Source organism: Mus musculus, chromosome 14 (assembly GCF_000001635.26).
Source record: "Mus musculus strain C57BL/6J chromosome 14, GRCm38.p6 C57BL/6J".
NCBI classification, from domain to species: domain Eukaryota; kingdom Metazoa; phylum Chordata; class Mammalia; order Rodentia; family Muridae; genus Mus; species Mus musculus.
Window position 1 is genome coordinate 79,547,445 of NC_000080.6, and position 26,587 is coordinate 79,574,031.

Genomic DNA, 26,587 nt, shown 5'->3' on the forward strand with positions numbered 1-26,587 from the left:
CTGAATAAACAGTATTTCATTGTGTAGATGTATCACATTTCTTGTATCTATTCTTCAGTTGACATACATCTAGGTTGTTTCTAATTTCTGGCTGTTATGAATAAAGCTGCTTTGAACATAGTTGAGCAAGTGTCCTTGTGGGGTGGTAGGACATCTTTTGGGTATATGCCCAGGAGTGGTATAGCTGGGTCTTTAAGTAGAACTATTTCCAATTTTCTGAGAAACCACCAAATTGATTTCCAGAGTGGTTGTACAAGTTTGCACTCCCACCAGCAGTGGAAGAGTGTTCCCCTTGCTCCACAACCTCACCAGCATGGGCTGTCCTCTCAGTTTTTAATCTTAGCCATTCTGAAGGGTGTAAGATGGAATCTCAGTTGTTTTGATTTGCATTTCCCTGATGACTTAGGATATTGAACATTTAAGTTCTTCTTGGCCATTTGAGATTCCTCTGTTGAGAATTCTCTGTTTAGCTCTTGTCTTGGTCAGGGTTTCTATTCCTGCACAAACATCATGACCAAGAAGCAAGTTGGGGAGGGAAGGGTTTATTCAGCTTACACTTCCATATTGCTGTTCATCACCAAGGAAGTCAGGACTGGAACTCAAGCAGGTCAGGAAGCAGGAGCTGATGCAGAGCCATGGACTGCTTTCCCTGGCTTGCTCAGCCTGCTCTCTTATAGAACCCAAGACTACCAGGTACCACCCACAAGGAGCCCCTTGATCACTAATTGAGAAAATACCTTACAGCTGGATCTCATGGAGGCATTTCCTCAACTGAAGCTCCTTTCTCTGTGATAACTCCAGCTTGTGTCAAGTTGACACACAAAACCAGCCAGTACAGCTCTGTACCCCGTTTTTTATTGGGTCATTTGGATTATTGGTGTCTAAATTCTTGAGTTCTTTATATATTTTGGATATTCACCCTCTGGTGGATGTAGGGTAAGGGAAGATCTTTTTCTAATTTGTATGCAGGCTGTCATTTTGTCCTGATGATGGTGTCCTTTTACTTAGAGAATCGTTTCAGTTTCATGAGGTCCCACTTACTAATTCTTGACCTTAGTGCCTGAGCTATTGGTGTTCTGTTCAGGAAGTTGTCTCCTTACCAACAAGTTCAAGGCTATTCCCCACTTTCTGTCCTATTAGATTAAGTGTGTCTGGTTTTATGTTGAGGTATTTGATCTATTTGGACTTGAGTTTTGTGCTGGGTGATAAATATGGATCTATTGCTTTCTTTTACATGCAGCCGTTCAGCATCATTTGTTGAAGATAATCTCTTTTTTTCCAATGTATGGTTTTGGCTTCTTTGTCAAAACTCAAGTGTCTGTAGGTGTGTGGGTTTATTTCTGGGTCTTTGTTTCAATTTCATTGACCCACCTGTCTGTTTCTGTATTAATATCATGCAGTTTTTATAGGTTTTCTTTTGTTTGTTCAAGATCATTTTAGCCATTCTGGGTTTTTTGTTTGTTTGTTCGTTTGTTTGTTTTTTGAGAAAGGGTTTCTCTGTATAGCCCTGGCTATTCTGGAACTCATTTTGTAGACCAGGCTGGTCTCAAACTCAGAAATCCGCCTGCCTCTGCCTCTCAAGTGCTGGGATTAAATGTGTGTGCCACCACTGTCCGGCTTCATTTTAGCCATTCTGGATTTTTTGTTTTTTCTTATGAAGCTGAGAATTTTTCTTTCAAGACCTGTAAAGTGTGTGTGTGTGTGTGTGTGTGTGTGTGTGTGTGAGAGAGAGAGAGAGAGAGAGAGATGTGTGTGTGTGATGTGTGTGTACATATCTCTGTCTGTGTTGATACAAATATATATTAACTACTTGAAAGCATGCTTGTCTTATAATTGTTTTTGAAAAAAAGTTTCTGCATTGATGGAATTCTGAAAGACTTTTTACCCTGCTGCTTGTTTGAGGAAAGTGTTTTGCTTCTGGGCTGTGAGCTGTTTTCTAGCGAGCTGTGCAGGGTGTTTCACAATCACCATGGAACAGATTGAGAGCTGCTGTTAGGGAAACTTGGCAAACGAGTTGGGTGAGTGCTCTTGTATTTTTTAATATCCGAAAGCTTGTTGAAAACGTAAACTTGCTTGACAGCACTGAGGTAGCACTCTGTAGTTTTTGAGTCTCCATCTAGGACTGCAGGGCCTAGAATTAGGCAAGCTTACTAGCAGAAACACATACTGTATGGCCTCCATTCGGTTCCTTCACTTCTCCTTTAAGTTGATGATATTGGCTCATGACTTACGTGACGAACCATGACTAAAGTAAACTACAGGGACAGTGTTGAAATGTGAGGAACTGCCCTTGGTTTGATTTGTATTATTGCTGCTAAAATGTTGGCTGAAATTTTGCTTTTAACATATGCTCTAGGATTTACCTGTATATAATATTTCTTTCCTCTTGAGCTACTAAGAATCCCAGTAAAGTTAGAGAAACCCATGGAAGTCAGTTTTTCTCTCTATAGTGAGACAGACTTTTAGAAGCAGATGCTTTGGAGCCTGATTGGACAGACTTTTGATTCCAGGAAATCTTTTTTCTCTAGTCCTCAGGGTCTGTGGCTTGCTTTGTTTCTGTTCCACAAACAAAATAAAAATTATGTACAAATGGCAAGTAATGGAAGACTTGTAATATATGTTTAGATATCTGTCACGTAGAGACGTGCACAAGTAATAAAGAGTTGACAAATGCAGTGTTGAATAGTCCTTTATATCAGTGCTCCTAGACTCTGTGTGCAAATTGGACTCACTTGGGCAAGTTTATTTATAGGTCCTGGCCATATCCCCAGATACTCTGAATTATCTGGTACTTATTTGGTGTTTTAAAATGTTTCCCAGTGTACAGACAAGGTTAAGTAATGTTAGGATTTAGTGAAGTTCTTCTCAAATAACAGGTAGAATTGGGATGTGGATCAGTGGTACAGTATCTGCTTAGCATGTGGGATGCCCTAAGTTTTATTTTCTGATTTCCAAGGATGGGGCTGGGTTTAAGGAGGTAGAAAAGATGATTAATTTAATTACTTAAATGGGGAAAGTTTTTAGACATGTTTGGAGAGAATCTACTTTATTTATTTAGAAAGGGGCTTATTAGCATAGGCTAGCCTAAAACTTGTCATAGAAATAAGGATGACAGATTTAAATGAGTAGCTAGAAAAGTATGGTAGACAGTGGTTTGAATAAGAATGACCCCATAGGCTCATATATTTGAATGCTTAGTCATCAGGGAGTAGCTTGAGAAGGATTAGAAGGATTAGGAGGTGTGGCCTTGTAGGAGTGGGTATGGCCTTGTTAGAGGAAGTGTGTCACTGAGAAGATCTTGCCAGCCCCCTCTGTGTGTGTGTGTGTGTGTGTGTGTGTGTGTGTGTGTCAGTGTGTGTGTCAGGATATAGCTCTTAGCCATTGCTCCAGTGCATGAATACTGCCATGGTCCTACCATGATGACAGTGGATTAAACCTCTACAATTATAAGCAAGCCCCCAGTTACATGCTTTCTTTTATAAGAGCTGCCTTGGCCATAGTGTCTCTTCACAGCAATAGAAAAATGCCCAAGAGAGATTGTTACTTTATTTCTTTAAAGAAACATCAGGACTACAGGTATAGCTGAGGTATAACACTTGCCTACATGCTCAAAGACCTGGGGTTGATACCAACACAACAACAACAACAACAACAACAACAACAACAAAATAATGAATAATAAAAGTAGAAGTTTTATAAAAGAAACTACAGATTTTCCTTAGGTGTTGTCATCATTTTATAAATAAGTTTTTATTTATCTTGAGTTGATATTGTCTCATGTTGGTTTCAAACTGCTGTGGTCAAGTACATTCTTTGTCTTAGTCTTCCTGGTATCATGTTATCATGCTGGTAACAGGAGCATGTTACTGTGCTCAGTGTTCTGACCTCTTGAAACTCTTTTCTAACGTCTTTCTGGAAAAGGAGTTAGATTTAAACAGTGGAGAAAAAAACGTGAGTTGAAATATGAAGAGTAAAGTCTATTCTTAATTTAAAAGCAGCATCAAATTTATGTCTGTATTTTTATTTTCATCAGGTTTTGGTTGGGATAGAGGCAGTAGATGTAAAGCTAGTTTAAATTGGGTCCTGTTAGGGGTAGAATCTGTCTAACTTAACCCCTCTTCATCTATTGAAGTCCTAACCCATGTTACCATAGTGTAACAGACCTCATCCGGAAGCAGGATGCCGCTGCTGATGTAGTTAGAATGAATGGACCTACTACAACCACCCACTACAGGGGTGGTTGTTTATAGAAGGGGGACGCTCAGAAGGGAAAGGTGGGAACATGGGAAGGATGTCGCGTGAGCGTGAAGGCAGCCAATACAAGTCAAGGAGAGTTGAGTAGCTCTGCAGAAGGAACCAGCCATATACCAACAAGTTCATGTTGAACCCAGCCTTTAGAACTGTGAGAAGACATTACTGTTGTTGAAGGTATTTAGTTGTTGGTACTTATTATGGCGGTTCAAACAGAACTTTTGGTTTTTTTACTTACTTTAAAAATCTAAATCTTAGATAATTCAACATGTGAAATTTATATGTTTGCCCAAACCATCTTTTCTTCATGGCCCTGGTGTGTAGATCCTGGCCTTAACTTTCAGCAATTCTCCTGTCTTTGCCTCTATAGAGAGCACGAAGGGCTCTGTGAGGAGTTTTACAGTGTGTTGTTCTGAAGGTTTGGATTCTTGATGACTCATACTTTAGTCAGCTGCTAGTCAATCCAGAGAAAAGGCAATTTATCTTGAGTTCAGATCAACAGTTACTGGAGTTTGCATTTTCTCTCCATTTATGGTAATAGGGCCCAGCGTCTTGTATTCACCTGGGAGGTGTTATATACTTTCAGGTTTCTTACTTTACTACTTCTATTGTTAATTTACTTGTGTGTGTGTGTGTGTGTGTGTGTGTGTGTGTGTGTGTGTGTGTGTTTGCCTGAATGTACATCTGTGTAGCACATGTGTGCCTGCCATGGAGGCCAGAAAAGGACATTGGCTTGTTAGGAATGGAGTTGTGAGCTCCCATGTGAATGCTGGGACTCAAACTCAGGTCTTCTGAAAAGCAGCCAGTTTTCTTAAGCAGTGAGCCATCTCCCCAGCTCCTTGTATTCTTACGAACATATGACTTGCTTATTTTATGTGACTTGATAGCACCTTGAAGAAGTGGGAAGTGAACCACTTTGAAATAAGCTCAGAATTCTTTTTAAAAAATTGAAATTATGATATAATTTCAACATTTCTCCCTTCCCTTTCCTCTTTCCAAACCCTCTCTTATACCCATCTTGACTCACCTTCAAATTCATTGCCTCTATTTTTCACTTGTTATTGTATGCATCTATGTGTATGTATGTATGTATGTATGTATGTATGTGTGTGTGTGTATATATATATTCCTAAGTATGACTAGCTCAGTCTGTATGATGTTACTTGGATATATGTTTTTAGGACTGACCATTTGGCACTAGACATCAATTAGTGAGCTCTTTCAGTTCTTTATATTTGTCCCTCCCCCTCCCCCCCCCTCCCTGAGAGGGACTGTTCAGCTCCTGGGTATTCCCCCAACCCTGACAGATCAAGTCTCTACAAAATTAAGCACATCCTCTCCAACTGAGGCCAGACAAGGCAGCCCTGTTGAGGAATGTATTCCACATTCAGGCTACAGCTTTAGGGACAGCCCTGCCCCGCTCCAGTTGTTGGGGGAAACCCACATGGAGACTGAACTGCACATGTGCTACATGTGTGCTGGGGGCCACAGTCCAGCCTGTGAATGATCTTTTGTTGGTGGCTCAGTCTCTGAGAGCTCCCAGGGGTCCAGGTTAGTTGACTTTGGTGGTCTTCCTGTGGAGTTCCTATCCCCTTCAGGGCCTTCAATCGTTCCCCCAACAATTCCATAAGAGTCCCTGACCTCTATCCAGTGTTTGTCTGTGGGTATATGTTCATGATTTTAATGAGACACTTAAAATATCTTAGCAATAGAAGACTATAGGTATAAATCAGGAGTGATCCCCAGAGAAAGTAATAATGCCAAGAAAGTTTATAGCAGACTGATGTAACAGTAACAAAGATAATGTTAAAGCTACACTGTAAAGTAATCATTGCTTTTATTTCCTCAGAGGAAGGGATGAGAAGAGAGCTGTATCCATGCTATAAGAAAAATGGCTTGTGCTGAGCCCAGAGCATTTCTATCTAACTAGCCCTAGCTCTAGGCCTGGAAGCTTCTTGCTTCCGTACAACCTAATCTTCTGAAAGCCTGGACCCTGAAGACTTCAGTTTCCAGTCTCTGTCTGCTAACCTCGGCCTAGAATGTTTTAGCTTCTGAGAGTTACTGCTGAATAAATTCACTCCTTTTAGCTCTTTCTGAACTCTGGCTGGCTGGTTCAACTCAGCTATTCTGGCTCAAACTCCTCTCCAAGCTAACTGATGAAAATTGGCTTCGCTTGGCTTTTGACTGAATTGCTCTGCTGGGAAAGACTGCCTCTGAACTCCATGAACTGAGCTTCTTTAAATTTAACTGCTCTGCTCTGAACTGACCCCAACTGCACTCTACAGAACTGCTCCAAACTGGACTGAACCGAACCGAATTCCCTCTCCCTCAGTGCTCTTTAAGTTGCTTCTCTTTGCTGTCTGTTCCCGTGATAGTAGGGTATCCTATTTCTGACTCATTCTGTCAAATCTTTCTCTGACTGTCACTTTGCCCGCCTTTCAATTAGATGTCATTGTTTGGGTATATTATTCTACTGAAGAAGGGTCTGACACTTGAACCCAGGCCTTGCTTATTTAGGTAGTCCAGCTGGCCAGCTTGCCCAAGGGGTTCACTGTCTTTAACTTTGCAGCATTGGGATTAGAGGTACCCCGCAACCTGACATTTATGGGGGCCCGAACTCCAGTCTTCATGCCTGCATAGCTAGAGCTTTATCTACATTTAAAAAGTATTTTAGTGTGCAGTTGGTTGGATCAGTGTTATTCCTCCTTGTTTTGTCTGTGCTTTCCCGTGTGTAACGTCATCACTCACTCCTGCAGTGTTGTCTCGTGGCTCCCACATTCTCTCTCTGCTTGCTCCATGGCACTGCCCCCATGTCTCAGAACCAGTGCCTCTCTTCTTTTCCTTTCCACTTTGTTTTCTTTTTGATACAGTCTTGACTGGTCTGGAGTTCGCTCTGTAAACCAGGCTGGCCTTGAATTCTCAGAGACCCACCTACTTCTGTCTTCCAAGTCCTGGCTTTAAAGATGTTCTTCATGTTTAAGTAAACGTTTGGATCAATGGAAATATTTTCTTTCCTTTTTTGTGTCTGATTTACCATCCCCACCCCCCACCCACGCACCAATGTTGCTGAGCATTGATTGAGCCTGGGGCCTACTAGTACTCTCTGCCATTGATCTGTATTGATTGAGCCTGGGGCCTGTTGGTACTCTATACCATTGAGCTGTATGCCCAACTTTAGTCTTTTCCTTTCTTGTTCTCTGTCTCTCTTCCTCCTTCTGACCCCCTCTCCCATGTCTTCCTCCTCTCCTGCTTCATATTGTTTTGTCTCTGTTTTTTGAGACAGGTCTCCTTATGTATGTTGACCTGGGCTGTGTAACTCCCGAAACCTCAAACTTTGGGTCCTCCTGCCTTAGTTCCATTGTGGGTGGTCCTTGCAAATGCCTCTGGCAGAGTAATGAACGAACCTCATGAAGGAAATCCATTTTGCCCGTGTTGGTTCAAACTTCTAGAGGCTGACCCTGAGTTGTTTAGTTTTTGACATATTTAAGCACAGTGCAACGTTGGAAAAAAGTTTCCCCGTGTCAGTCATCACAGTTAACCTTAGGCATGAGTACATTGAAACTTCTTTTTCTTTCAAAAGAAAACATACCTTTTAAAAGTGCCTCTGGCCGGGCGTGGTGGCACATTCCTTTAATCCCAGCACTTGGGAGGCAGAGGCAGGCAGATTTCTGAGTTCGAGGCCAGCCTGGTGTACAGAGCGAGTTCCAGGACAGCCAGGACTACACAGAGAAACCCTGTCTTGAAAAACCAAAAAAAAAAAAAAAAAAAAAAAAAAGTGCCTCTGACCTCTTCAGTAAGGACGTGTTCTATTAGCTGGTGGCACATGCCAGCACGTGGGAAATAGGGGCAGGTGGTTCCCACATACAGCTTCCTCAGTCTAATGTATAATGTAACTCCGATGCATGTTCTCAGGGCTGACCGATTGTTACTGGATAACCAATGGAGGGATCTTCATGGGGAAGTCTCTCTCTCCCACTCTCACAGTCCTTAGTTGACTGTCGTTCTTGTGGAGGGTTGAGGTCTTATGCTCTTCTGACCATCGGGGTGGGGGTGGGACCCAGTAAAGAGAACACCAGGATACAAATGATCTGATGGGGAAAGGGGTTCTAACAAGGGTGCTGGGAAGGAGATACATCCAGAAGGAGCGAGGAGGTAAAATAACCGTAAGGATTTCTGAAAAAGTCATAAGGTGTCTTAGTTTGGGTTTTATTGCTGTGAAGAGACACCATGACCAAGGCAACTCATACAGAGGCAGCCATTTCATTGGAGCGGCCTTAAAGTTTCAGATGCTTAGTCCATTATCATCATAGTGGGAAGGATGGCAGTATGCAGTCAGACATGGTGCTGGAGAACTGAGGGTTTTATATCTTCATCAGAAGGCAGGCAGGAGGAGATTTTCTTCGATGCATGGAGCTTGCGCACTGGTAGACCTCAAAGCCCACCCCCACAGTGACACATGTCCTCCAACAAGGACAAACTCTTAATAGAGTCGCTTTAGTGGGCTAAGCATATTCAAACTACCCCAGGAAGGTCAAATAACAGTGAAGATGTCTGTAAACGTCGTTAGGAATCATACTATTATCTACTTTTAAAAACTTATAATACATGTAATTCTTCATATACATATACACATATCATTTAAATGAATTTTTAAAAATCTAGGCTGACGATGCCCCTTCCAAGAGCTACAGATTATCTAACAAGACCCCCGGTACCAGGTATGAGAAGCCCTGTTTGAGTTGTTGGTCAGGGCTGTCCGAGAAATTCCCAAAACATTATAGATTATTGCTATTGACCTTGGCTGCTTTCTAGAGATAGAAATTATTCCTGAAGACATGCGCTTTAGATTACAGGCCTCTGACCTGAACCTGACCTGAGTGCTCCTCCCTGATGACTAGCTTTCATGGTACTAGAAGGTAACAAAGGAGGGAGGGAGCCAACAGGCCTGTCCAGCTGTGACACCTATAAACTCCAACAACAACCAGCATGGCATGATAACCCTAAGAATGCAGTAGTAGCACACATAGGATGCAGTAGCGGCACACATAGGGTACAGTAGTGGCTCACATACCTTGCTGGTAACCAATGGCTCTCTTATTGAACTTAAGACCTTCTCAACAAGAGGGAAATTATGCCTGGTACTGAAATTTTTCTTTATAAATTAAAAAAGTATTGTACGAAACAAACTATCTGATGTATACATGGATGATCTCTGCCAGGGAACAAAGAAACTGGTGATTGTAGTTTCCTCTAGGGAGGAGAGTGCTGTGGTAGAAAATAGTGATATTTGACAGGGTGTTTGTGAATTATGTGGAAAAATAGTTAGCTACACTTAGTGATAGAATAGCAGCTACAGTTTTGAGGACTAGAACAAAGAAGATAATAATAACAATATCTAGTTATTTAAAATATAGGAGAGCTGGAGAATGAGTCATTTGACAAAGCCATGAGGACTGAGTTCAGGACAGCAGCAGCCATGTGAAGAGCCATGTATAATGGTGCATGCGCACAGTGCCAGCGCCGGGGACACAGATAGGAGGATGCCCCGAGCTCACTGTTAGGTACTCTCGCTGAATCTATGAGCTCCTGGCTAAGCGAGAAACCTCATATTACAAAACAGGTACACACAATAGAGGAAAACACCCAACACGGACCTCTAGCTTGTGGATACAACACATTCAGACACCCAAATGGAGGAGCTATATAGATTCAGATAAAGTTGTCAAGATGTTTCTTGTAATATTTATGTTCTTGCCAGTCTGTGTTCAAATTGCAAGAACTAGGTAGGTTTGTATTGGGAGGAATATTCCAGTTTTATTTGGATGAGTCACACCCACATGTGAGTTGCATTTGACATGCCTCTTTCTTGGATTTAGTGAGTGACCTTGGGTGTGTTCTTAACCCAGTTCTTTATCTGCCCCATCTTTAATAGATGGGATGGTGAGCTCTGTTCTTACCTTGTACAGAATAAGGTGAAATCCTGTGAAAACCCTCTGAACACTGGGCTCATCCTCTTTAGAAATGGATTTGGAGCTCCTAAGAGAGAAGAGAGGGTGAAGCGTTTCAGCTTGCTGGATGTTCACACCAGGCTGTGCTCAAGAAAAAGAAAGGGACAGCCATGATGAGGCTCAGAAGATAAGAGCTCACCCAGGGTCAGACTCTGTGACTTACTTGAGAGGAGAGAACCAACTCCTGCCTCTGTCCTCTCACTTACACACACATGGCCTCTTCTAAAAGGAAACCCAAATGTTAATATTTTGCTTTGAAAAGTAAATGTTTTCTCTACCGCTTGTGTATGTGTTTATGTGTTTCACAATGTAAATTCTTAAGCCCCTAGTTTCAGTTTCAAAATTAGTTTTACAATTTGAAAAGCCAGTTAGTTCTGGCTAACTTTTCTGAAACAGGAAGAAACATTTTGAAGTAAGACCAAATGTGCTTGAAGATCATTGCCTATAAGTTTCATTGCATGGCATTCTTGAAGGTAAGGATACTATATATATTAACTTTGAGTAATTACATTTTTATGACTCAAGTAATACCTGGCCTTACTCTGCAGTTATGTAAACATTTACTTTAAAAGAGCGACACTTTAGTATAGAGCAAAGGCATAGGTAATTCCAGCGTAACACACTCGACAGAAGAAAATGTCACTTTCTATATAACAGGAGCCTTTTCCCACTTTAGTAATATGTACTCATGAGGAACAAAACAATGAAATAAGTAGGATATTTACTAAATGAAGCCACGGATCCTAAAATGAATCCAGAACTAAATTCTGTTGTTGGAGTTCAAGTTCAAATTAGCCCATATAAAAGACACACAATCCAGATATTTTATTTATAAGCCAAATACTTAGACTAGAACTATTCTAACTTATTCCCTGGCTCTAATGCTCCTTGTTACTTGCAGTTTCTCCTGGCCAAACAGTTCTGGTCCGTGGCGGCTTTCTCCTCTCTTGTCTGTCCTCTTCTTCCCCTCCCTACTCATGGGGCAACCACACCTTAAGAAACCAGTTTTAGCAATGGGATACAAACAGCATCAGACCCACCCATGACAAATTCCTCCCCTGATTTTTTTCTCTTCTCTTACCCTCCCCTGTGACGACCATTAGTGAGATGATTAAGGGGCTTTGAATCAGATTTTCAGATTAGTTACTAGTAGAATAGTTCCTCCTTCTAATACTTTGTCCATATTCATTTGTGATATTTTAAAATATTTGTGATACTGTATAGAGATACCGTATTTAGTGAACAAGCCAGTATTTTGGGCTAGAAAGGTAGTCTGAGGGTGGAAAGATGGCTCAGCAGCTAAGAACTCTGGCTGTTCCTCCAGAGGACCAGAGTCACTTCCCAGCAGCACGTGGCCGCTCACAGCTGGCTGTAACTCCCATATTTCAGTTTAAGGGGGTCCAATGCTCTGGGCTCCTGAGAGGCACTGCACACATGTGGTACACAGACACACATGACCACAAAACACCCGTAAACATTAAAAAAAGAGATAAGTCTACAACCACTTGAAAGCAAATCAGAACCATGTCAGAAGATAATAGAGATGCTTACCTTAGAACTAGAGGAGTATGAATTACCGGTCATAGGAAAATCCTTGGATGTAGTTTTACACGTTTTCTAAGTTAGAGATTTTTTCAAAATAACAAATGTAAAGGAAGCCAGGCATGGTGGCTTATACCTGTTTCCCTGCACTTGGGAACCTGAGGCAGAGGAGTGCTGTGAGTTCAAGGATACTCTGGACTACATAGTGAGTTGCAGGCTGGCATGAGCTACGTAACATCATGAAACAAAGCAAGACAGAAAGGAACAACCGAGTTGATTTTCAGTATGTCGTTAAAAACCTCCTGGGGAAGTTTTCTCAGTGGCAAAGTGAAGTAGCTGGATGAGGTTAAAATTTTCAATTCTGATATGCCATAAACTGTGTTTTTGATGTTATTTTGAGACAGGTTCTTAGCACATAGCTTTGGCTGGGCTAGATTCAGTGTGTACATCAGGCTATTCCCTGACACATGGAGCTGGAACAGCCTCTGCCCCACCCCCCCCAAGTGCTGGGATTAAAGGCATGTGCCACCACACCTACCTAAAAGTTTGTAATCTTCTAAACAGGAATCAGTAGGAAAATTTCACGACACAGTCATCCTAAAGGAGGACAGCAGTAGAAAATGAAAGTTAATTGTTTACATGTGCTAAAATCAGGCTTCCATGCCAAGTGTAACTAAACCGAGATTCTTCCAGTGAGCAGGAAGCTTTAGTAAGAGCTTATTTAATTATTCATCCATTGCATTTCACTTCCTGGCTCATGCTTTGGCATAATTTTAATATATATATGTATTTAATATATATATATAATACATATATATATTAATTAATTCTGTGCCATTTTAAGATGTACTTTTAGAATTAACCAATGAGAACTGTTATTAAGCTGAAGAATCTGACGTGGTGGGCACGTGGTGGGCACGTGGTGGGCACGTGGTGGGCACGTGGTGGGCACGTGGTGGGCACGCCTGCAATCGCAGTACTTAAGAGATGAGAGCAGGAGCATCAGGAGCTCCTGGTCCTCTGGTAAACAGCAGGCAGGGTAGCCTGAGATACACAGAGCCCGCCTCTTAAAAAGGAGGCAAGACTACTGTTTGGGTGTTAGAAGTTCACAGTCCTCACAGCATAAAGGGTGGTTAAAATGTAAGTGGTGGAGAAGGTATGGTGGGGTATGCTTGCATCCCAGAATTTAGGGGAGTGAGTTTGAGATCATCCTGGCTTACGTAGAGAGATCAGTCTGTCTCAAACACACACACACACACACACACACACACACACATGGGCCTGGGGGGCGGCGAGACGGGACTAAATAGGGTTGGGTATAGATCAGTGGTTGAGTTCTTGCCTAACTTGTGTTAGGTCCTGGGTATAGTTTCCCTTTAATAAAACACGAGCAAATAAATACTACGAGTGTCAAGTGTTTTATGAAAAAGTAAAATGGTTCTTTGATTGTATCCAACCAAAGCATAACTTTTCTCTTTCTCGTCCCTTCCATCTCTTGCAGCTTGGTGATCCTGCTATATTTCCTGCTGTTATTGTGGAACATGTTCCTGGTGCTGATATTCTCAATAGTTATGCTGGTCTAGCTTGTGTGGAAGAGCCTAATGACATGATTACTGAGAGCTCATTGGATGTTGCTGAAGAAGAAATCATAGACGATGACGATGACGACATCACCCTTACAGGTGTGTGTGCGCACCGCAGGCCAAATGCTCAGGGTCTAGGCCAGGGGGTTCTAGGTGCTTGGCCTTTTCCCAAGGATTTGAAAATATGGGGTCACACAGATTTGCAAAGGTAAGGTAAGTTGTTCATAGCAGAACAGTTATAGAGATTATAGAGGGATAGCCTATCAAGACTGACTGTGAGCTACACACAGCATGAGATTATTCAAGGGCCCCAGGATAAAACTTAGGGTCTTTTTAAAGTGGGGTTTAAAAAAAGGAGGGGCTGAGTACTGAAGGGTATAGCTCGTGTGCTTCTTTACTTTAATTGATAGATTAGGTATATAATTATCTTTTCTATTAATCATTCTCCAAAGCATGACACACCTGGTTTTAATTATAGGCACGATAATAAATAGAATGAGTTCTCTAACAGGTTACTGGCAGCTTTGCCTTGCTGTGCATGTACCTGAACCCAGTTCAGGGTGGATATGCCTTCTATTTCTTATACTTAGATATACTGGAAACACACTTGACTACAGTCTTCTCTCAATTTTTAGGATGTGGGGAATTTATGTTATGGGTAAGAGATGTGCAGCCTGGTGTAGGTCAGGGTGGAGGGCTTCTGGGGTTCCGTAATGTATTGTAATACATACTATGCACACCCCACCATTCTGCCTTAGCGTGGGGCATGATACCTGACGCACAGACGTATTCAGTGAAAACTTCTTGTATCAGTAGCTTATGCTAGCAGATATTAAAACTGAAGTTAGAATATTGAAAACAAACTTACACTAATGAATGAATAAGTGAATTATTAGAACTGAATATGTCTACACGCGGGTGCTTGTCTTTTTAAGAAGTTAACACATGATCTAGTGCCATTTTAAATTAGAACAGGAAGGAAAAATGACTGTGTGGCTATTTGGTGAGGGAGAGAAAAGAAAGAACCCTACCTAAAAATTATACCAAACGAGTATATGGCTTAGAGGTTAAAAGCACTGGTTGCTATTCCAGAGGACCTGGTTTTAGTTCCCAGCGCTGAAATCGTAGCTTACCAACTGTCTGTAATTCCAGCTCCAGGGGATTTGGTGCCCTCTTTTGACAACCTGCACCAGACATGCATATATGGTATTCAGACAGGCAGGCAGGCAGGCAGGCAAAGCACTTACACACATAAAAATAAATATTTTTTAAAGTACTAAGACAACAAAGTAGATATCAAATCAATAAAATGTTTAATATAGGAAAAAACTTTTAAGCCGGGCAGTGGTGGCGCATGCCTTTAATCCCAGCACTTGGGAGGCAGAGGCAGGTGGATTTCTGAGTTCGAGGCCAGCCTGGTCTACAGAGTGAGTTCCAGGACAGCCAGGGCTACACAGAGAAACCCTGTCTCAAAAAACCAAAAAAAAAAAAAAAAAAAAAAAAAAAAAGGAAAAAACTTTTAAAAGTTATGGCTTGATTTATGTAAGTAGCAAAAGGTTTTCTATGTGTGAGAAGGAGCAGAAAGAGCATTGACATTTTCAGCAAACATTGCAAACATTTTTCATTCCTTCCCCAAATTATAATCAAAATAAAAAGGGAAGTGACTGTGTGAAGAAAGAGCTTAAAAGTAAGCAACTGTAAGTGGACACAGAATTTGATTAGTTATGTTAATGAGTAAAAATATAAATGTCTAACATGTATGAGCAAGAGTTATTGCTTAGTAAACACATATGCATGGTGTGATGCAGGGCGGCAAGGTTATAAGCCCGGCACTTGGGGAGTAGGACAGGAGAATCAAGACAAGCCTCATGATACCACGTCTCAGAAGAAAGAAAAGAGCAATAGTGTGGCAAGAAACGACAGATCAACAGGCTCCTCCCTAGTGAACCAGAAAGGCCTGGTGTCAGAAAGCAAGCCTATTTTAAAAGCCAGGTTATTTGTGTCTTCTCTTCCTTTCTTTTCTCACCACTCCAGCCCTTACCGCCTCTCTGCTTATCTAAGATGAGAAGGGAAGAAGGGCTAATTCCTGTCATTCCAGAGTTGGGAAGGTAGTATCAAGCCTTTGAGAAGCTGGGGGAAGGAAGGCCGAGAAGGACAAGGGCTAGAACGGTACCGCCTTGTGGCCAGAGCTAGTATAACACAGTGCCTCCCACTGTAGCTGGCAGAAAAACATTTCCTTGTAGGTTAAGATGCTGGCCTGCTTGGTTTCTTTCTCCCATGCTTACTGAAGACTGTCTTCTTCCTTGTCTTCAGAGAGTCTTCTTGATTACTGTCCAAGTCCAGATTTCCTAGTGGGTTGACAGGATAATGATTTAGTCTACTGTGATGACCTCATTTTAACTGGACTCTCTACTTTCTACACGCCCTCTGTCGTGTCTGTCTTCTGCTGCTTGCTTTGCTTATGGTAATGGTTGTTCCTGCTGCTGGGGATGGAATCCAGGACCTGTGTATGTGCAGCAAGTGCTCTCCTGCTGTGTCCCATCACCACCGAAAGGAATTTGAGGGATAAAAATGACAATATGGAATCATTTGATGTTAATTTTTAATACACGATGTTATCGTTGTGTTAGGCTCCTTTTAGAAAACATGCTAAAATACTTAGAGATAAAATATGGAGTAGCAGGCCCAGACTGTAGTCCCAGACTTGCTAGGCAGAGGTAGAAGGATCAGCTGTTGTAGGCCAGCCTCAGCTACATAACGAGTTTGAGGCCAGCGTGGGCTATAATAAGGTCCTGAATTAAAATTGAAAGAGAAACAGGGCTGGTGAAAAAGGCTCAGAGAGAGAAAGCGCTTGCTGCCAAATGCCTGGTGAGTTTGATCTCGGGGACACACATAGAACCAACTCCTCCAGCCTGCCCTCTGATCTCCATACACATGCTGTAGTATGAGTGTACATCCTGCAAATAAATAAAAGATTGCAAAAATAACAGAACAACCAAGCAAATGAATAAAAGTGGAGACTTGGATCCCTTCGCAGTGGTCCTTTGTAGAGAGTAAGCACTGTGGGAGGGTGTGGACGAAAGATCAACAACTTGTTGATTGTGTTTGAAGCTGTGAATGAACACAGAGGCCTTTATTATGTCTTAGGACTTTGATTTTTCCAAAATCTCTAATAATATGAAGCTTAGTTACTTTATGGTGGTGAATGCCCGTGATCTCACAATTTAAGAGGGAGAGGCAGGAGGATCACTATAAGTCTGAAGCCAGCCTGGTCTTACATTATATATTTTGGGCCAACTATGACTGTATAACATAGACTCAGCCAGAGAAGGGCTGGTGAGATGGCTCTTATTGTAAAAGTCAAATGACCTGTGTTCAGTCCCCAGAACCCATGGGAATGGGGAAGGAAAAAATACTTCCACAAATGTGTCTTCTGACCTTCCTGCACACTTTGTGACATGGTCCAGACACACATCACACACACACACACACACACACACACACACACACTAATAAACAAAGCAAAAGGCAGTTGGCTGGTAGCTGACACCTGGGGTTCCCAGCACTTGGGAGGGTGAGGCAGGAGCATCTCAGCAAGTCTGAGGCTAGCCCACACTATAGTGCACATCTTAGTTTGCTTCTTTATTGATGTGATAAGTACCATGCCCCAAAACAGCTTGGGGAAGAAAGGGTTTATTTGGTTTACACTTGCACATCCCTCAGGGAAGTCAGGGCAGGAACTCAGACAGAACCTAGAGGCAGGAACAGAGGCCATGAGCAATACCTAGCTTGCTCTGCATGGTTTGCTCAGCCTATACAACCCCCTGGTCTTTTACATTTATTCTTTATTTTATGTGTACAAGTATTTTCTCTATGTAATTTTTTTTGTTTTTGTTTTTGTTTTTTTGAGACAGGGTTTCTCTGTACCGCCCTGGCTGTCCTGGAACTCACTCTGTACACCAGGCTGGCCTCGAACTCGAAATCCACCTGCCTCTGCATCCCAAGTGCTGGGATTAAAGGCGTGTGCTACCACTGCCCTCTCTGTGTCATGTAAGAGTGTATCATATGCCTTCAGGTGCTTGAGGAGACCACTAGATGGCCTCGGCCTCCTGGAGCTTAAGTTAAAGGTGGCTGTGACCCACCCTGCAGTGCTGGGAAACAAATCCCAGGATTTCTCAAGAACAGCAAATGCCCTTAACTGCTAAGCTATCTCTCTAGACTCCCACCTGCACCTGCTTTCTTATGCAAGCCAGGACCGCCTACCCAAGGGCGGTGCCACCCACAGTGGGCTGAGCACTCCTGAATCAATGCAGGCCAGTCTGATGGGAACAGTTTTTCAACTGAGATTCCTACTTTCCAGATGACTCAGGCTTGTCAGGTTGACAAAAAGCAAAAAAGCAAAACAAATAAAACAAACAACACCCTCTGCCCCACAGCTAGCATAATGTGAAACCTTCTTCATATTCACCTCATATTTATTATTATGGCTTATGTTCTGTATCTTATAGTTTATATGCATGCAAGCTACAAGCTCAATATTAAATGGCATGTCCTGGTTCAGGACACTGTGGCTGAAGTTCGGAGAAGCACATACTGTTTCAGAGTAGCTAATACTATTCTTTCTTTATTGCAGTTGAGGCTTCTTGTCATAATGGAGATGAAACAATTGAGACCATTGAGGCTGCCGAGGCACTCCTCAATATAGATTCTCCCAGCCCTCCTGTACTGGATGAAAAGCAAATCAGTGAGTGCTAACGACCGCTCCTGTCTGTGTTCACTGCGAACTTACCCTTGCCCTCCCCTTTAGAGATGCTTTTCTTTTGTGGGTCCCAAGCACATTGTAAAGGACAGATTCTAGTTGTGGTGCCCTTGCTAAACGTCCTGTTTAACTGACACTATTTAGAATAAAAAGTAATATGTCTCTTTTCCCCAACATAATATTGTTTTTGTTATTTTTAGAATTTCATACAATGCATCCCCATCAAACTTGCAAACTCTTGCCTCTTCACCTGTTTATTTTTTAAAAGTTTATGTACATTAGTGTTTTCCTGAAAGTAAACATGTGCATTGTATGTGTGTAGTATCGATAGAGGCCGGGAGGAGTGTTTAATATCCCAGAACTGGAGCTAGAGTTGTAAGTCATGATGTGGGCACTAGTAACTTGGAAGAGCACCAAGTGTTCTTAACTGCTGAGCCTCTCACTGGGTTTTAACTGGACTAGTATAATATAGTCATCTCTACAGATAATTGTATTGAATAGGCAAAAATGTCCTAACCATTTGTTGTATAAAATTCATTGCCAGCTTATTAACCTCTCTTTAAATCGATTTCTTCTTTGGGCCTTTGACAAGGGAGAACTGAAACTTACAGGCATAGTTACTAAGAACGTTCTGCATGTTTGATGTGCACAGTGGTATGTGAGGCTATGTATGGTATGACATAAGAATAGCTATTACTTCTTTCTTCAGTTTTATGGTTTAATCCCGAAGTCACTCATGTGCGTAAGGGAGTATAAAAGCCAGAAGCAAAGGCCATGGAAGTGATAGCATGGTGTTCTGGAGGGAGTGGTACTCTTGCTGTATAGAGAGAATGTTTTAAACAAATGACAAGTAGACTTCATTAGATAGAGAAGACAGGCCGGGCAGTGGTGGCGCACACCTTTGATCCCAGCACTTGGGATGCAGAGGCAGGCGGATTTCAGAGTTTAGGGCCAGCCTGGTCTATAGAGTGAGTTTCAGGACAGCCAGGGCTACACAGAGAAACCCTGCTCAAAAAATGAGAGAGAGAGAGAGAGAGAGAGAGAGAGAGAGAGAGAGAGAGAGAGAGAGAAGACAGAAATGAATATTCAACTTACAAGGAGTAGATCCAAGCACTAACTCGTAAAGTAAACTAGTTTCTTGACAGAAAGATGTCTTTGCAGGTCTGACTCAAGTGTTAGCTTCATGGTGAGTGGGAATGAGATGGTAAGGTAGGTGTAGCTTATGGAAACGTGGAGAGGCATGCTGTGGAGTTTGAGTCATTTGTTTTATTTTTTCCTCAGTACATTATAGGGAGATGTTTTTGACTATGATTTCTCATTCTCGTTTTTAGAGAATAAAGCATTTGTACAGAGGTCTAATGCTGTGAGATAGGAATTGCGTTTCAGAAAGGAGACCTGGGGTGGTAGACTGGGGTGACATAGATGGTGATGGGAAACAAAGCCTGGGTTGCTTTAGGATCCTTGATTTAGGGCAGAGGAAATGAAAAGCGGAGAGTTTATACAAAAAGACGTGATTCTGTTTATAATACACAAGTGATTATAATTTATTTCATTTCCATTAGATAATAATATATTTAGCTCCTCTGAAGATGACATCGTTGCCCCAATCACCCATGTGTCCGTCACATTAGATGGGATTCCTGAAGTGATGGAAACTCAGCAAGTGCAAGAGACAAATGCAGACTCCCCAGGAGCCTCCTCCCCAGAGCAGCGCAAGAGAAAGAAAGGTGCGTGGCTGACTTGCTTAGGCCGTACAGTCAGTGTTGGTGTGGACTCCAGACAAACTTTCTATTACAGGTGCTTCTATACCAGGTAAGATACGGAAGAGCAATGAGGACACAAGACCAGTTGAGGCATTTCTTCATATTAGTCACTAAAAAAACCCTAGGTACTTATAATAGTTGAGCTATCTGACAGGAGATTTTCCAACTCTTTGTCTTTTATTGTGTTTGTGTTCAGGTGTGTGTGTGTGTGTGTGTGTGTGTGTGTGTGTGTGTGCGCTATGGAGTATGAGTAGAGGTTAGAGAACACTTGGCACAGAGTTTGTTCTCTCCTTTTACCATGTGTGACCACGGGCTCCCTCTCAGGTTGTCTAGCTTGGTGGCAAATGAGCTAACTTGCCAGCCCAGATCCAATTATTAAAGCCTCAAGTTTCTATTTAAATTCTTTATCCAGCATCTTCATCCTCCTCTCAACCAAATAAAACAAAAACCCCTGGGGGTAAGGGTTCGGGCCAGGTTTGTTTTGAGGGCATAGTTTAAGGTCCTCCTTTGCTTTCATTAGTCTTTGTTTGTTTTATTATTTTATTTATATTCTACAAGATTTTGTCTTTTAATCCTTTAATTTTGTGTGTGTATGCACATGCATGTGATTAGGGAAGAGAACCCCAGTCCTCTGTGAGAACAGCAAGTGTTCTTATTAACATCTGAGCCATCTCTCCAGCCTGTTTATTTGTTTTTGAGAAATGTTCTCAAGTATCCAGGACTGGCTTTAAATTCCCTGTGTAGCCAAATGACCCAGGCGAGCATCGAGCATCGCTGCTCCTCACGTCCTAGGGTGTAGTTTGAAAACCTCCAGTCTACCAGAGATTCCATTACAGGGATCCAGTAGGAGAAAAGTGCAGAAAGTTGGAATTCTGCAGGCAATTGAAGAAACGAGTGTTAAACTATGTTAAAAGGGGACTCTAACTTTCACAAATTGTTAGTGCCTTGGTTAGTTTTAATTGTCAGCTTGGCCCAGCCTAAAGCCACCTGAGGGGGAAAAACTGGATTCAGGAATGTTCTAGATCAGATTTTTCTTCAGGGATATCAGTGGGTCTTGAGTGCTAATTGTTGTGGGAGGCAAAGCAGCCAACAATGGGCAACACCATCCCTATGCAAGGTGGTCTTCCGAGGCGTAAGAAAGCTAAGTAAATATGAAGTTGAGCCAGAAAACAGTGTTCTTTCACAATTCCTGTGTAAGTTCCTGCCTTGACTTTTTCTTATAAACACGATACTGTCTCACAAAAAAGAAACCCACCTCACTGCCAACCGCTCCGTCACAAAAAGGCTTACCTGATCATTTTGGCCATGAATTCACAGGGAGTCATCTACCTTTGCCTCCACCTACAAGTACAGGGATTATAGGTGTGTGCCATGAAACACAGCTTTGAGGCTAATTTTTTAAGCCCAAGTTTTGTCTATGTCAAGAATATTTAAAAATTTAAGATAAAGCACTGGTGTGGTGACCTCAAAGAAAATTCAGTATTTGAAATTTACCCTCATTTTCTTTTTTCAGGTGAGCCAAAGGATAATTTCTCGTTTCTTTACCACCCTAACTCCCATCCCTGATGTGCTAGGGGTCAAACTCCAGGCTTGGGGATGTTAGGCAAGGACGCTGTTGAACAGGAGTCTGTGTCTCTAGTCCTGAAGTATAATTTCATATATAAGTAATAATCACTTGTGAGCTAGCCTACTTAGTGTGTAATTTTTACTGAAGTTATTTTTCTTTTAGATAGCATTTTGAGAGACCAGTTTGTATGACCCAAATATGAAAGTTTGGAACTTGAAACTCAATAAAAAACAAGATAGTGAAACTGCCCATTTTCTTTCAGTTTTGAGGGCAAATATTTATACAGAGCTATTCTGATTTCAGGAAGGAAAACAAAACCACCACGGCCAGATTCCCCGACGACTACACCAAATATCTCTGTGAAAAAGAAAAATAAAGATGGGAAGGGTAAGTACTGAGGTTTCCTTACTGTACAGGTCTAGTACCCTCCCCTCCTCCTATATTCCCTGTAGCCCACCCCTTGTTACTTTTAAAAATGTGTGTGTGCATGCATGCTTGCATGCATGTTTGTGTGGTGACGCACACATGCACCACATTGACTACCTTCGGTATGTTAAACCTATAGTCCAGATTGGTCTTGAACTGTCGTGTAGCTGAGGGTAACCTTGAACTGCTGATCTTTTTCCACCTCCTAAGTGCTAGGATTAGAGATGGCACACCACTAAACCCAGCTCATCCCTTTTCTTGTTATAGCCAAATAGAACCTGCAGCTACCAGTGCTTATAAGATACTGTCAGCAATTTCTGTAAAGTGGCTGGTAACAAAGTAGCCTACCAAATCCATTTCAGTTAGTTTTATTTTTCTACCAAAATAATTCATTAATGCATTCAGCAAAGTTTTGCAGCAATTTAGCTAGTCTAGAATTTCACTTTGTAGGTCCTTGCTATGGTGTGTTAGAATTCTACTGTTTTTACAACTTGTGCTATCATGGTTGGTCTGATGGTTCTGATATAAAGAAAACAAATGTTGAACTGGGAGGGGGTCAATAACTGAACTGTAAAAACATAAAAATAATAAAATAAAATAAGGATGTTTAAAATCCCTCAAAAAAGAGAGAGAACAACCGTTGAAAGGGACACACACACACACACATACACACATTTACATTTTGGTGTTTATGCTATGTGATGGTTTTTAAAAACCAGACAGGGCTGGTGAGATGGCTCAGTGGGTAAGAGCACCGACCGCTCTTCCAAATGTCCTGAGTTCAAATCCCAGCAACCACATGGTGGCTCACAGCCATCTGTAACGAGATCTGATGTCTTCTTCTGGTGCATCTGAAGTCAGCTACAGTGTACTTATGTATAATAATAAATAAATCTTTGGGCCGGAGCAAGCAGGGACTGAGTGAGCCGAGTTGCCCTGAGCGAGCAGAGGTCCTAAAAATTCCCAACAGCCACATGAAGGCTCACAACCATCTGTACAGCTACAGTGTACTCACATACATAAAATAAATAAATACATCTTAAAAAAAACCCACCAATTCATGTAAAATAAAATAAAAATAAAATAATTAAAAAAAAAAACAGACAGAAATGAGGCCAGTGTTTCCAATTAGGTCATCATGAATCTAATTGACAAGTTTGCTGTTCATACATCATTTATGGGATTAGCAAGTTCTCTGCTAGATCTAAGAATTATGACCATATTCACCAATACTGAGGAATTGCATCAGTTAATTGAATGATGTAATATTTCTGTGAGAATCAGAATGGGCCTTTTAAGACTCTTTGGTCCCGTGGTTTGCCTGTTTGTGTTCTTTTAAAGCCAACTGTGTTCCTTTACAATCGATTGGTGTGTTTCAGGAAACACAATTTACCTTTGGGAGTTTTTGCTGGCCCTGCTTCAGGACAAAGCTACCTGTCCTAAGTACATCAAGTGGACGCAGCGAGAAAAGGGCATTTTTAAGCTGGTTGATTCTAAAGCCGTGTCTAGATTGTGGGGGAAGCACAAAAACAAACCTGACATGAACTACGAGACCATGGGGAGAGCACTCAGGTATGTGGCTGGGTCGTTCTGCAATGCATTCATTTCCCAGGTATTGTAACACAGGTAACTTTTAAAAATATAAAAAATGTGATCATATTTATGCTGTTTGATTTTGTACCGTGGGGGAATGAACCCAGGGTTTTGTGTATAGTAGACGAGCATTCTACCATTGAGCTACATCCCCAGCCTGTGAATCATATTTATGGAAGACCACAGAAAATACAGAAACCAGCTTGCATATGAAGTTAAATCTTCCAACTGGGGAAAATACTTACTCATACAAGCAGCAGAATGTACTCTGAAAGTCAGGAGTCCAGATTCTACTCTGAAAGTCAGGAGTCCAGAATCTACTCTGAAAGTCAGGAGTCCAGAATCTACTCTGAAAGTCAGGAGTCCAGATTCTGAATCTTTGAGCAACAATGAGAGGGTTAAGTAGTTTGGCTTTGAGGCATTTCCAAGTTTGGATGTTCAACTGGTAAGGTCTATATAAATGTTTAAAAATAATTCAAACGTATTTCCAAAGCCTTAGGACACTATTGGTTCCAAAGCATTTCAGAAATTAGATACTCAGGGCTGGAGAGATGGCTCAGAGGTTAAGAGCACTGACTGCTCTTCCAGGGTTCCTGAGTTCAATTCCCAGCAACCACATGGTGGCTCACAACCATCTGTAATGGGATCAGATGCCCTCTTCTGGTGTGTCTGAAGACAGCTACAGTGTGCTCATATAAAATAAATAAATAAATAAGATACTAAATCTGGGTTTTTCTTATAAAGAGATCAGAAAATTAGAAAATGTTAAAATGTGGATCTCAGAATAATGAATACTTCATATTGATATTAGAGAAAAGAAATTTAAGCCCATTTTGTTTTCCTATGACTGTATCATTAATTATTGCAGATATGGGTTGTGTGAGAAAGACTTCAAATAGAAGTGATTTGTCAGTGATTTGTCAGTTAGAACTCCTCCTCCTCCTCCTCCTCCTCCTCCTCCTCCTCCTCCTCCTCCTCCTCCTCCTCCTCCTCCCTTTTTCTCCTGTCCTGTCCTGTCCTGTCCTGTCCTGCTCTGCCCTTGCTTTCTTTGCCCTTTCCCTTCCCCTTTCCTTTCCAAGACTGAATTGCACTATGTATACCATGCTGGCCCTCAACTCAAGGTTTCTTCTTCTTTTTCTTCTTCTACAGTTTCTTCTCCTCCTCTTCCTCCTCTTCCTTCTCCTTCTGCAGAGTTGGAACTTACTAAGGTTTTTAAAAAAGATTTTATGCATATGAATATCTTGTTGGCACATATGCCTGTGCATTATGTGAGCATCCGATGCCTACATAGGTCAGAGGTAGGCACTGGATTTCTTGAAATTGGAGTTCTAGACATTGTGTGGGTGTTGAGTCACCTCTTTAGCCCTAAGGAAAGGTTTTCCTGTGGATTTAAGGACCAGCATTTGAGGGAGAGACTCAGGGGAAGGGCATTATACATAACAGTCGTAGATATATGTTTTCAAGAATTGTTTAGTTTTTTTGATTTTATTAAAACCACTGACATTTGAATCACTAAATTTTGCACAATTGAGTTAAATTAACTTTTATGAGTTCATGCTAGTAAGGGAGGGATGTCTTGAGGTTTGTAATAGATTTTATCATCTCAGCAAATTAGCAGCAGGGAACAGAGGGAGAGAAGCAAAGTTCCTACCATCCTTCACATTCCCTAGTCAGAATTCAGCTGAGATCTGTTTTCAGTAAGGACTTGTATGTGGTATATGTAGTGTTTTGTGGGCATGTCATAGGTGCATGTGGTGGAGGTGAGAGGTGAGAGGTGAGAGGTTAGAGGTTAGAGGTGAGAGGTTAGAGGTTTGGTGTCTTCCTTGATTGCTCTCCATGTTGTATTTTGGTGTCAGGTCTCTCACTGAACCTGTAGCTCATTGATTCAACTAAGCTGCTTGGTCAGTGAATGAGAGGTCTGCCTGCCTCTCTCCTCAGCATGGACCACAGATGTGGGCCACTGGGGACCGCCCAGCTCTTGCAGGGGTGCTGGGGACTGAGCTCAGGGTCTTAGGCAAAGAGGCTAAGTCACCCTTTCAGTCCCTCATAAGGATTTAATCTGTGTATAAAAGTTTTAAAATATACATAAATAAATAAAAGCCCACAAACAGCAAATTTCCTTATTTAAAAACTTCATCCCTAAATTTTTGATTAGGAAAAAATAATTCTGTTAAATGTCATTTTAATTTATATTTGATGTAATAAGATATTGATGAAATTGTCTGTTTTGACTAGGTACTATTACCAAAGAGGTATTCTTGCAAAAGTGGAAGGTCAGCGCTTGGTGTATCAGTTTAAAGAAATGCCAAAAGATCTTATCTACATAGATGATGAGGATCCAAGTTCCAGCATAGAGTCTTCGGATCAGTCCTTATCGTCAACAACCGCATCAAGTCGGAATCAAGCAAACCGATCAAGAGTATCTTCAAGTCCAGGAATTAAAGGAGGGGCCGCTACAATTCTAAAGCCCGGGAATTCTAAAGCTGCAAACCCCAAAGATCCGGTGGAAGTTGGACAACCTTCAGAAGTTCTGAGGACAGTGCAACCCTCACAGGCTCCCTATCCTACCCAGCTCTTCCGAACTGTTCATGTAGTACAGCCAGTACAAGCTGTCCCAGAGGAAGCAACCATAGCCAGCACCATGCAGGAGGAAGCAGCAAATTCTTCAGTTCCAAGTATTAGGTGAGGAACAGTAACCAGAGCTCATGGCCGTGGGAGGGCATCGCTGCTAGTGGGGCAGGAGGCCAGAGCTCATGGCCGTGGGAGGGCATCGCTGCTAGTGGGGCAGGAGGCCAGAGCTCATGGCCGTGGGAGGGCATCGCTGTTAGTGGGGCAGGATGCAGAAGGCAGAGGTTTTGGTCAACATTGTTTCAGGAACAAAATTATATCAGTTTTCTAATTCTGTCAGTGGCTCCTTTTCTGTTTATTTTTCAATTCCGTGTATTTGTATGTGGTCTGTGTCGGGGTTTTCTGTACCTGACCTCAGATGCCTGTGAAGGTCTGATACACTAGGTCCCTTGGAACTGCAGCTATAGGCAGCTGTGAGTCGCTCGAGGTGAGTGTTGGGAATTGAATTCCTGTCCTCTACAAGAGTA

At 41.8% G+C, this 26,587-nt stretch overlaps 1 protein-coding gene across 11 annotated transcripts in view; it reads left to right on the forward strand.

Annotated features, from left to right (window-relative positions):
• Positions 1 to 26,587, forward strand: part of Elf1 (E74-like factor 1) — a 101,318-nt gene that overhangs the window by 66,271 nt on the left and 8,460 nt on the right. For 8 of the 11 annotated variants that reach the window (NM_007920.4, XM_030247640.1, XM_030247638.1 and 5 more), the window contains exons 3-8: positions 13,303 to 13,483; positions 18,018 to 18,128; positions 19,706 to 19,870; positions 21,777 to 21,860; positions 23,279 to 23,471; positions 25,728 to 26,174. In NM_007920.4, the coding sequence (NP_031946.1) occupies positions 13,303 to 13,483; positions 18,018 to 18,128; positions 19,706 to 19,870; positions 21,777 to 21,860; positions 23,279 to 23,471; positions 25,728 to 26,174 (1,181 nt within the window). Of the gene's footprint in view, positions 1 to 13,302; positions 13,484 to 18,017; positions 18,129 to 19,705; positions 19,871 to 21,776; positions 21,861 to 23,278; positions 23,472 to 25,727; positions 26,200 to 26,587 lie in introns of those variants that run through there. The other 3 variants (XM_011244948.3, NM_001286412.1, XM_030247642.1) reach the window with 2 other exon arrangements.